At 45.0% G+C, this 12,797-nt stretch overlaps 1 protein-coding gene across 1 annotated transcript in view; it reads left to right on the plus strand.

Annotated features, from left to right (window-relative positions):
- LOC144101591 (uncharacterized) overlaps nt 1-12,797 on the plus strand; it is a 271,204-nt gene that overhangs the window by 51,556 nt on the left and 206,851 nt on the right. Inside the window, exon 2 of the mRNA XM_077634737.1 lies at nt 2,353-2,433. Coding sequence (XP_077490863.1) covers nt 2,353-2,433 — 81 coding nt within the window. The remainder of the gene's footprint in view (nt 1-2,352; nt 2,434-12,797) is intronic.

The raw sequence follows: 12,797 nt of genomic DNA on the forward strand, positions 1-12,797 counted from the left end.
CACGAAATGACAGGGGGGCGGTATTTGCTCTTGACTTTACATTAATATTCGTGATACATGAGCAGAAGAAACGGCCAGCGAACAATAAAATTCACTAGTCCTCACAGAAAATTGTGAAGGAAGGACCAAAGAACGCAGCCGCCAGAAATATATTTACAGGCGTCCTCCATCTGTATTCGCAGCGTCTCCTAAATCGCACTTGGCCAGTTCGATTCCTGTATTTCTCTTCCTGCTAATATGGGGAATTCGTAAATTGTGGGGTTTAACTGACCCGAAACGACACAGGAGCAGTGACTGACTCCGCACAGGTGGGCAGCAGACAAATTTAGACCACCTGGGTTTCTTCAATCTATGCTGACATCTATGCTTGCGACGGCAGGATAACCGCTGGTCCTTAGGGGTAACGGAGTGGATTACAAGAGAAGGCAAGCGTAGCAGGGGGCGGCAGAAGGTTAGGTGGGCGGATTAGATTAGGAAGTGTGCAGGCATACGGTGGGCGTAGCCGGCAAAGGACAGGGTTCATTGGAGAGACATGTGAGAGGCCTTGGCCCAGCAGTGGGTGCAGTCAGGCTTATGATGATGATGATGCCACCAGGAAGCACGCGGTGTTTTCTTTTTTCTGTGTATTTCACCTTCATCGATACACAGCCGTAAGGGCCGAGATCAAACTGGAGACCCTGAAATCAGCAGCCGAAAGCAGAAGCCACTGAGCCACCGCGGTGGGTGACGGTCCCCTGAGTCGTCTAAAGTTCTTTGATTTCATTACGAATGATGAGTGTTCCATCGTTCCCATTTATCAACCACTGTTTGCTTCGGCATGTGACCCTCCGGAATATATGTGCCATGTAGAAATAAGTGGTCGTTATATATTTCTTTAGCGAAATTGCGATCTTCGTGTAATGCACTGTCATCGTACCTAATGCACGTGATTTGAGTCAGACTCATGTTGAGGAATACTCCTTAAAGAAGTGTTGCCACTCCAGCTCTCATGAATGATCAGAATGCTTAAAAGCAGGAGTTCACTGTTGTTAAATTACAGGAGATAGACGCAGCAAAGCCCACATGTGCATTAGGTATATGTCTTGACACGCGTTACACAATGAAGCACAGCCTCTAATGCTAATTTTCACACTGCTTAGAAGAGGTAACGGTGACGCGTGTGGGCACAGGCAGCGTCACCTTTGCCGCCTCTTGCATGTTGCCATCTGAAACTGCGTCGACACTACGCCCTTCTACAGCTGGCCGCAGGCGCCGATGTATTGCTGCTTAGTAATGCACCGACATCGCGAGCCCACAGCGCATGCGCAAAAGGTTTTGCTATGTGCCTGTGACCGTGTACGCGCAACTTTGAATTCATAACACTGTGCTTGACATAAGAGTAGAATATACGCTTACTGACTGGTAGCGTTACTTCAACCGACTTAATGTTCGTCCCCTCCCTTAAAAAAAAAACATTTAGACACTCTATAGACTGTTTATAGACTTCTGTCTGTAATGTCCATAGACTCCCTATAAGCGCACTCTAGAGTCTATAGGCAATTCAAATCCTGTAGACAGTCTATGGACAATCTATAGATTTATTACCATACACTTTTATTAGACTTTTGTCTATAGTCTATCTATATAGACTGTCCATTGTTTTCTGTCTATAAAGTCTGCAGACTCTATACAGACGTACCCTAGGGAACAGTCTATAAGCAATACAAATCCTATAGACAGTCTATAGACAGTGTATAGGTTTATGACCATAGACTTTTAGTAGACGTTTGTCTATAGAAAGTCTATAGACTTTTAATAGACAAAGAGAAGTATATATAGCAAGGCAATAGAGTCTACAAGATGTCTATAGACGGTCATAGATCATTTTTATAAGGGGTGTTTCTAATCGCACACAGGATATGAGCAAGTGCCATATTCTATTTATTAACTGATATCTATTTCTGCTGTGCTACTATTATGTAAAGCTATTTATGAATCAGTTTTTATCCGTAAAAGCAACGGATTGAGCTATAAGACAACAGGAAGTGGGCCGCTGCGCATCGATTTCGACCATGTATATTGCTCCCTGACTTGGGACACAATATTTATTCAAAATACCCCCAAAGGCTCTCATTTGAGGGTATTACGGACGCTCTTTCATTTCTCCTCCATAAAAAATTTCATATATTTGCAAAAATATCAGCTAATATTTAATAAATGCCAGTAATAGTTAACAAAATACCGTCCAATAACAATACCAACTAAAATTGCAATACCATTTCATATATTTGCAAAAAAATATCATTATATATTGTGCCAAAATCTGATGAAAGCAGATGTACGAACATATTTTGTTCTCCTCTTTTTCCGCAGCCAAGTCAGCATCTACGCCACAAGAGTCATCCCCATTGTTCCAGCTCATCCAAAATGCATCATCAAATTACAAGGAAAAATGTAAGTCGTGGCCAAGGAGCCCACAGTTTGTTTTCATTCTTGACCGATAATTATTCTACTCGCGTACGCATCATGTGAGATTCCCTTGAGATGCTGTATATACCGGCCCTTAAATATTTTCTTCTTCATACCCATACGTTAAAGGTGCATAGACACCTAAATTTTGGTTGCGCGCTTTCTTGTTTGTAATGATGCGTATAAGGCTTTATTATACGTGGATTTCCGCCTGGTATTCTCTTACGACCGCTAAATAATTTATAATCGCATTTCTTTTTCATGCTGTTTTGGTTTCAAGAGCCGAATGAGCACTGTGACGTCAACGTGTACTTACAGGTCACGTGAGATATCAAAAACTGCTATAAAATCGCTGCTTCCTCATTCGTGGTCATTCTGGCTCTTGAGGAAAACTGGCTTCAGCGCTGCTGTAAATTAAAACGATGAAGCAGAGATTTTGTGGGCATTTTTCCATTCCCCACGTGACACAAAAGCACACTCTGGCGTCACAACCATCGTTCGGCTACTGAAACTGAAACCGAAACAGCATGACAGAAAAAATTCGGTTATAAGTTATTTCGCGGTCGCAGGCGAATTTGACATGATGATTCATGCTTATAGTAGTGTCTTCCGCAAGATTATAGAGAAGAAAACATGCCACCAAAATTACCGGGTGTCTATACGCCTGTAAAGAAGAATCAGCGGTTGGCTGCATGTGTATAGTTCTAAAACCCTTGCTGCAGCGCTTATCGAGCGTTATTGTAGTTATTGTACGAGACACGAAGACCACTCTTTAAAACCAAAACAAGTTCGACATTTGTATACAGTTACGAAGTCTTTGTTAAGACATTCTATTTCTCTAAAATGCTATTTGGGGCGATAGACTACACTGCATACTGTGGGCATATCTGTAAAGACATTGTCTGAAAAGTTATTTCACAATCAAGGGCTCCAGCTTTCCAACACTGAAACCTGATTTTGGGTCCTGTTTATACTCAAGCAGATAACTTTTCGAAATTGAAAAGAGTAGTATTTACACCTGCAGTCCGAAACATTGTATACACCTCCTGCAGTCCCGAAAAATCACATAATCATCGGCACAATTAGCTACTCGTCACTGACCTCTTCGGGCAAGACTCGGATGACCACGGGGTATATAGCTCACAAACGGTACGACCGTAATACCGGTCAACCTTCATTTTTTTTTTTTGAAGTATTCTACCGCCTGCATGCCCAATTATGCGCCTTTTACGCAGCCTTCCTGGGGAACTTGTCGCGGCCGAAACCGGTCAAAAAAAAAAATATTCCTTGCGTCTGTTACCGGTTTTCTCTTGTTCGGTGTTCGATGACAGTTGAATTTTACCAGCATCTTCCACTGGTCGGTTATTTATCAGTTTCGAATAGCAGTTCTGTGCCGGTTTAGAAGTGCTGCAACCTGTTGCTTGCCCGGCCTACGAAAGCCGTATAGTTTTTTTTTGTATGCTCAGTGATAAAAATCAGGAACGGTTAGCACTTTTTCTTGTGCAATAAATGGCTCAGTTGTGGTTAAAACTAAAAATGCATAAATACAGCAATTCATGTGTCGTAGCGAACGTAATGAATACGTGCAAGCAGAAAGATTTTTTAAAGCTTGCTTCGACACTTCACTTTTTCTTTTAAGACATTCGGTTGGAATAGTATTCCAGCTCACTTCGTCAACGCGGAATCTGAGGAGGAGCTTCCTACCTTCCGTTACGCATATTTAAAGCAGAATATTACACTGTATAAGACATATTTTACTTGGGTTTGCATGTGCTGGCATTTGCTTATGAGTTTTTTTTAAATATTTGAATTTATTTCCACTTCTACCTTGGTCGTGACTGGGCCGGTATAGTGATGAATTTGCATAGTAATGAAATAAATGTAACTTCTTGCTTGTTCTTCACTACTATCAGCGAAATTAAAAAAAAAAAAGAAAGCTTCACACAAGCGCGCAGATTGCGAAAGCACAGAGTCTAAACAAAATGGAAACGAAATACGATATATGGTCGACAGTGACATATACCAATGCAGAAAGCTACTTACAGCGATTTATCGACCGGCAGTGAAGCATCGTATCCTCGGAAATTATGCTTTAAGAGCAATTCTCCTCCAAAACCGTCCCGGCACCAAGTTTCTCACAGACCTTTTGTCGAAGTCCCCGAGGCTGCCGGGGGTAATAAGTCTGTGGTTATGTCTGATATTGTTGCTTGGCCTTGAGGCCATCCACCTCACGCCACCTACGCGTCACAGCACTGCGTGACAAATGGTCTCCATGATTATGATTAATAGTTTACATTGCAGCACTCTTTCCAGCCGCGAGTTGTTACTACCACTGAGGGACACTAATGGAACATTAGAAGCTCCTGCTGTTAATGGGTAAGGTAACACCACGAGTAACATGGAGTAGACGCAATGGCAGTATGCGTGGTCGCAAGCCATGTTCCGGGGACCACGTGCATCAGAGGCGCCGCCACATCCAGTCGCCCGTAATCACTTCCTCGGAGCCTGTGGCGCTGCAAAAAGGCCAGAGGCCTTGAAAAACCTTAAGGCTTCCTCAGGCTTAATTGCCCCTAATGAGCCATGAGTATAGCGTCGTACAAACGCGGCCCCGTGATCCGCGCGAAACGGGGTGAGCGGCTTTCGGATATACCAGAAGGAGGAAAAATGGCGCCACTGTCGCCATTTTGTCTCTCGCCACGCGTGCACGTGGTTTGCATGTGTACGGTGGCTCTCCTCACGTGGGCCCTGCGTTGCATCGTGGAAGAACCTCGAATTCCTCTCGGAATGGTTTTTACGTTTCCCGAATGTGTTATGCTGCATGCTGTGTTCATTGGAACAAGTACAAAGTAATGAGACACACATACGCATTCCATGTCTGCACACATACGGACGTAAAGATGCTTGGCACGTGGTGGCAATCGTTCAAACTAGAAGCGTTTGTTCGGACTTCCCGCTATTGTATTACGCGATGTTGTCGGGCTGGCACACGAAAGCAAAGACGCGATCACTAAAACCAGCCCTTGGCCAACGTGCTACCTCTACGGGACAAAGCCCCAGCGGACGTTGCGTCAGTGGCAGTCTAGCGTTACACCGGAAGCGCATAGCTCTGGCTGCGGGGCTTCCCAACGAGTTCAGCCCTCTGTCACCACGTTTGACTCAGACACCACGCAAGGAACAACGTCCTTGGGCCCATTGAAGGGAATTCTACTACTTTGAGAGTTTGTCGTTAGCTATTTATGGTAACAGCATACTGCTTATGATATTCGAAGCGAAGTAAGGGGTTAGGTAAATGAGATGCTTTTTTTTCAAGGTTTCTACTGAGTTTACGACGACAGCCTGACTGCGTTGTGAAGAATCAGACTTATTGTTTCACATGGTCTGACCAGGATACATAATACGACCAGTTCACAAAGCTCATCCCGCTGACATGCCGATGCAAAACCGTTGTGAATAGCACGAACTCTGTAGTTCACTACTCACGTTACCACCTTCAGTTAATGTTGACTATCCTAGAAGCCTCCTGTGGGTGGTGACGTCACAACGCTGCGCGACTGCCTGCAGACTAAAGAGAAGCAGTGTCATCAAGTCATAATGGATTACACTTTGCATATTGAATTCTAGCAGCGTAGAATATTCGAAAGTGACGCAGCTAAGCGTGTGAAATCGCTGCATGGCAGGGCGAAAAAAGTTGCTGTGTGGTGTTTGTTTTCTGTATTCGCTTTTGTTGTCAGGTTCAGTTTTCCAGCCTGCGCGTATCTGCACACGAAGCAGGTCATGACACTGGTCAGTTGACAGTTAAATGGTGCATCGATACGTGCCATCACCAGCTGCTCTGGTGATCCATTAGCGGCACGCAAGAATACTTCATTTTTCTACCCGGAGATGCCGCGACAGTTCGGCTCCCATATAAAGCTGAAATCATGCCAAGGAGCATATGTTGAACCGCAGGCTACTTGCAACGAAACATTCATAAAAAGCACCGCGCTTATCAGAGTAACAAGGTGAGTGACTTGGTGCGCCATAATTCCGCTAAAAACGTTGGAGGAAGACGAAGACAATGACCTTTCTAATCAAGCGCTGAAAAAAAAAAAAAGGAACCATCACGATTTCGCGAGTTATCCGCTATCACTGCGCGTTGAAGTCGCTGTTTTCACCACATCGACCGAGCTTTCGAGTTAGACAAGAAAGTAACGCCACATAAATTGAAGAAAGGGGGCGGAAAGCCAAGCGCGTAGCAGACGGAATGGACGGAGGAAAAAAGCAACGAGCAGACGATAAACGAGGGAATAGGAAGTCGCAAGCGTGAACGCTGAGGCTCTATGCCAAAGCTGCTGTTGGTGTGTTTTGAAAAAAAAAAGTAGAAATGCTCACAAGAAAATGGCGACGAGTGCGGAGAGGAGGAAAGCAAACAGTCCACAGCGCGCAGCAGTTAGCACTCCCTCGAGTTATTACTTTGTTTCTCCTGAACAGCGTGCATAAGAGCGCCGCGAGGGGGCTGCGGCGGGGCGGGACTGGCTTGCGGCCACGCCCTCTCTGGTCTTGGCTCGGCTCGTCGCGTTTGGACACGCGTCGTCTGCTTCCGCCAACTGCTGTCGTCTGCTCGCTACTCTACAGCTGGTAGAGTTTCACACAGATTCCTTGCGGAAAAACTGACGCTGCTGCCTTTATTTCACCGTGCAATGCGGGGAAATATAAACTTCGAAGTTGGTTTGGCTGTCTGTTATAGTGACACGCTTGCTGAGCCGAACAAACTGGACGTTTGCTTGAAGCAAATTTTCAGAGTGCCCCTCAGAGATTCACCAGCACCCAGGCTTCTTTACTCGAGGTGTACTATATTTTGTCTTTCAATTCATTCTGTGCACAATATATGGTAGACCGAATCGTGCAAACATCTCACTCCGGACAAAAGCCGAAATTAGGGCTGCACACTTCCAGAAAATACAGTGGTTTAGAAAAAAGCGCAGAAGGAAAGGCAGGGAGGTTAACCGTAAAAAGGACCCGGTTTGCTATACCTGCACAGGAGGCAACGCGATGGTGTTTTAGCGTTTAGTTCGTGGGTGTTTAACGTCTTAAAGCAGCTCAGGCCATGAGGGAGGCCGTAGTGAAGGGCTCCGCAAATTTCGACCATCTGGTGGGAAAGGGATGAGGGGATATAGGTGAAGGAGGAAGCAATTCAGGCAAAAGAAACGTTTACGAAATACCAGAGGGTAGTTAAATAAAGTTGACTTTAATATACTTATATGTGTGTTTTGTAGGGAATGAATATTTTTATGCTGGGGTAGCGAACCTACTCGGTCCATTTTGTATGAAAGACAACCACCACGAAGGGCGAAGCTCTCTCGTGTAGAGCGGACTCTTGGACTGGCCCGTTTAGCTCCCTAAACTCAAACGGTACTCTTTTCTTAGTGATAATTGTTTTCTTCCTTGTGTGGCTTTATGACAGTCCTTCACCTCGGCCAAAATATCTTTTCAGTCACGTCGGAGGAAGTCAAATACTGTGGGCCTTATCTGGCCTTGAATCTACATAGTTTTGCCGTGCTCAAGAAAATAAAGGCGTCTTGATGATCCGGACAATCATTTTTTAACACAGGAGGGCTCCTGCAGTTATCTAAAACTTTTGGCCCAGGATATAATTAGGCATCCTCTGAAGACTGTGAGGTGCAACAAACTTTGAAAATTTTCAGCTTATCTATTCTTTAGGTCAACAGACTTTTCATAGTTTTTCTTTTTGCTTTACTGTCGTTTACGCAAATGCTCACCAGCGCAGTTACCTCGAGCCACAAAAACAGACGACACCACCACCTTCAGGCTGCACTGTTACTTATACGTGTCGCTCAGCTGCGCGAAATTAGCGCCTGCAATCATTATGGAAAGTCAACCGCCATCACGGATAACTGTTAGCTCTGCTTGCTTAGTGCATTACTTGGTGCACAATTAAAAATGCCATTGCTCTTCGCTCGATGTGGTGAGCATATTGTAAAACCTCTTTCACTGGCAGAAACTCCAAGATGTTCGACATACTCTATCAAACAAGAGTTTATATATGCACAGTTGCGAGCGCTCCCTTCCGGTATCTGACAGGAACGATACTGGATGTCTATAGGTCGCCCGACTCATTCCTCTTTGCATATATATGGTCTGGTAGGCCTACTCCAATCGGGTTCTCGCTGAAGTCACAGCGACCGCCGATAGCAGATCGTTTTTACAGCAGTTTTCAATACACCATTGCCGGTACACAGAATAGTACAAAGAGCGAGTATTCGGAAAGCCTGCAGCTGGCTCCTGGCATATACTCTTGCTTCTGTGGAGAAACGAGTATGGGTATGATGCAAGAACAACCACTAATCGCATAGCTGCATTCATTCTTTGTGTGTGGTGGCGCATGGAAGGTACATTTTGCGCACAGGCGCCTTTTACGAACGTTTAAAACAAAAGGACTGAGAATGCCTTCGCTTCCATTGTACTTACCACACACAAAGAATTCATTCCATCACAGTTTTAATCAAGAGAAGAATGCTAATTGCGCTGTACGCGAAACATTCACCCCTAACTTGCATGGTATAGTTACGTTGCAGCGTCAGAAGTGCAGTAGCTAATTATCAAACGACAAATAGAAAATACCTGCAAAAAATTTCAGAAAACTGAAATGCGCTACTCTGTAGTTCAGTCCTCGCCTCTCGCGTTGCATGGGTATAATATAGAGGGGCAGCCCCACCGGCGGCAATTAAAAAAGGGGGCAATTAACGCCTATAGCCTCATCTTAACGTGCGAGCGACCGTGAAAAGAACATGTGGCGGTCCTCTCATACACGTATATTTTATATGGCATGCAGTTACGCCTTCCGAGCTGTGCTTTGGTGAGCCGCGCGGTCATGTATCAGGCCATTGCATCGCAGGCTCACACACGACCTTATGTATACCGCCAACACCGGAAGCTGGATGCCTCTGCTGCGGAAAATTATCCGGCGGCGGCAATTAAACGTTGCCTCTTCATAAATTCCCACCTTCCTGCTATATTAAGACATTAAGGAGAGGAGTGGCAGGTGAGGAGGCAGGATGGGCGGGCATCATTTATTCAGTCTTCGAGGCAGTCATGCGCATATGCTGTGGTCGTCGAAGGACCGGCATGCCCGGGTTAGTGTCTGCCTTGTATATTGAATAGGGATCTTTGTGCTGGTTTCTTTCCAAACTATATCTTGCTGGTGCTGCTTGCAAATGACGATGTTGTGGTGTTGAGGGCTTTAACCTGAAAAGTACGTTTTCACTGTGTTCCCTGCAGCCTATTCTTTCGGATTTCAACAAGTGGGACATGTTGCCCTAACTTAAGGCGAACATGCGCAAGGGATAGCCTAACTGAACCAGATCCCATGTGCCCCAACGTTGCTCATGCGCAGTGCTTCGCTCATGCTCACCTATAGAGATGACATGCCTTCAGACGGCACATTCTAGAATGCATGAGATCATTCCCCTGTCCGCAAGTTCCTTACGCCTTGGACTCATCAGGATAGTTTTGCTCTCATCCGGTAGATGAGTGCTAAAGTTTTCAGCTCCAACTCACAATGGTATGAGAGACATCTTCGTTTAATCTCCCAAGGACAGCTGTACAAAGGCTCCAAGTCTTTCAGCTTGAAGCGTGCGCTGCGAATATTCCAAGACATCATAATTCGTGCGCTGCCAGGCACTTAAAGGGAAGCCCCGAAATATTGAATCCCACGTGGACAGGCTGTAGACTGTTCCTGTTACGCAAATGTATAACATCAATATATATCTAAGGTGTCATCCACTGCGCGTGTTTGAAACAAGTATTGACTGCGTTAGATTGGGGAGTGGATTAAATTAAACAAGTACCTGACTGAGCAGCCTCCGATCTGTTCGTATACCATTGTCCTCTCAAGCATCTCTGGCGCTGATGAGCAGCGGACGATTAAGGACCTAAATATAGATTGTCGATCGCTGGGCTTTAGTGCTGATTTGTAGAAGCTTTGGCGCGGAACCAACATTGCGCCCTGCATGAGGAACGAATGCTCTCAGCAGGCATGAGCTGCAGCGTGGTGCTCAAGAACTTTACGTCTATTCCCACAAATAATCGTGGCAAATCACAGCGATGCGAATAAAAACTACACGGAGAATAGGAATTGAGGAAACTTGAGTGCATCCACCGGGCGCCCGAGTTACAAACTGTCATGGCAAATGTGGCATCTCGTGGCGCCAGCATCACGCAGAAGTCAATACCTCTTTTACTTAGCAGTATACTACAAAGCTGACCGAAACTTGAGGGATAAAAAAGCTCGAAATGAGATTGAGGACAGCCCACTGTGCGAAAGAAATGAAAATAAGAGGTGTGACACTAAGTGAGAGAGAGAGAGAGCGAAAGCAGCGTTAATTAGGCAACAGACGCTTTCTTGTTGGTGGCATCCAATCAGCTGAGATAAAGAAGGAGAAATAGATTTGGGCAGTGAGACAATGTGTGCAACGAATAGATGCCTGGCGCTCGTGAAGGTAGTACAGAGAGTTACAAAGGAAAGAAAAACGCAGTTAGGGCCAGCTGAGGGTTTTGTGGACTGATGACGCAGTATATATAGCGTGTATTTTGGGATGGTGCTGATACGGCTGGCTTAGTACAGCTATACATGACCAGTCTGTATGCGCAATTTGAAATATATTAGCGGCACATTAGACTTTATTCAGCAGGTAAAAAGCACTTCCAACATTCTTGAACAAAAGATTTGAACATTGCAAGATTTTAAGCTAGCGTTACGCAGATATTGAAAGTAGTGATCCATTTTTCCGATACATAGCAAAATCTTTCTTTCAAAGTTTTCCCAGCGCTCCCATCGGGCAGTTAAGACTGCCTCAGAAAAGCAACAGGGAATGCGTTTTTATGGAGGAAAAACGCTAAGGCGCCCGTGTGCTGTGCGATGTCAGTGCACGTTAAACATCCCCAGGTGGTCGAAATTATTCCGGAGCCCTCCACTACGGCACCTCCTTCTTACTTTCTTCTTTCACTCCCTCCTTTATCCCTTGCCTTACGGCACGGTTCAGGTGTCCAAAGATATATGAGACAGACACTGCGCCATTTCCTTTCCCCAAAAAAACCAATTAAAATTTAAAAAAAATGCTTTTGAGGACTGCAAGAAGGTTAATACCAAAAAAAATGTAAGCCTGCTCAAGGCAGATCTGCGGTTATATTGACTGTTACAGTGAACTCATGCAATACACGAAAACAATGCGTTGAACTCAGTCCCGTTGAAAAATTCTTTTGTACCGAATCGTTGGGTATGGGCTGTACTGTACTTGCATTTCAGTTATTACGAATTGCATTGCACTATAATAATAATAATAATAATAATAATAATAATAATAATAATAATAATAATAATAATAATAATAATAATAATAATAATAATAATAATAATAATAATAATAATAATAATAATAATAATAATAAATGGTTTTCGGGGGAAAGGAAACGGCGCAGTATCTGTCTCATATATCGTTGGACACCTGAACCGCACCGTAAGGGAAGGGACAAAGGGGGGAGTGAAAGAAGAAAGGAAGAAATAGGTGCCATAGTGGAGGGCTCCGGAATAATTTCGACCACGTGGGGATCTTTAACGTGCACTGACATCGCACAGCACACGGGCGCCTTATATAGCGTTTTGCCTCCATCGAAACGCTGCCGCCGCGGTCGGGTTCGAACCCGGGAGCTCCGGATCAGTAGCCGAGCGCCCTAACCACTGAGCCACCGCGGCGGGTTACATACACACGAGCTACCTTTTTCTGTGTACGTAATGTTTTTAGACGATAGCCTGGCGTGTGTGCTTGTCAAGGCTGACCACTATATTTTATGAAGCGCATCTTGTTTTGTAGAAGTGGCAGAGGCCGGCCATACGGCAGAGCCTCTCACGCATGCCTGTTAAAGCAAGCATGTTATTGATATCGTATATGTACACAGTTCGGGCAAGATCACACCTCGGAAAGCCTCCGGGCGAGTGCGCCATGTGATACGCTTCGTGCCCGAAGTCGTGCGTAGCGCGTTCACGTATTATAGTAGGTCACTCACGTGCTCCTCCCCCGAAATAGGCTCGTTTGCGCGCTTTTCTCTGATATTTTGATGGCTTGTGCATGAGGCTACCTTAAGCAATACACACACATTCACGCCATTGTCTCGGCAGTTCCATGCAGCATCGCAGAGCCTTGGGAGCATATAGGCGCATGCACTTCTTCAAGCTCCTACGCTCAAGAAAATCGTCCCATGCGAAGAAGTGACCTCTGTGCTTTGTGTGGTATTTGTTAGCTCATTGTCACGGCCTCACGAATGAGTACATATGGGTCCAGCCTGTCAAATTG

Source organism: Amblyomma americanum, chromosome 8, assembly GCF_052857255.1.
Source record: "Amblyomma americanum isolate KBUSLIRL-KWMA chromosome 8, ASM5285725v1, whole genome shotgun sequence".
Classification (NCBI taxonomy): Eukaryota; Metazoa; Arthropoda; class Arachnida; order Ixodida; family Ixodidae; genus Amblyomma; species Amblyomma americanum.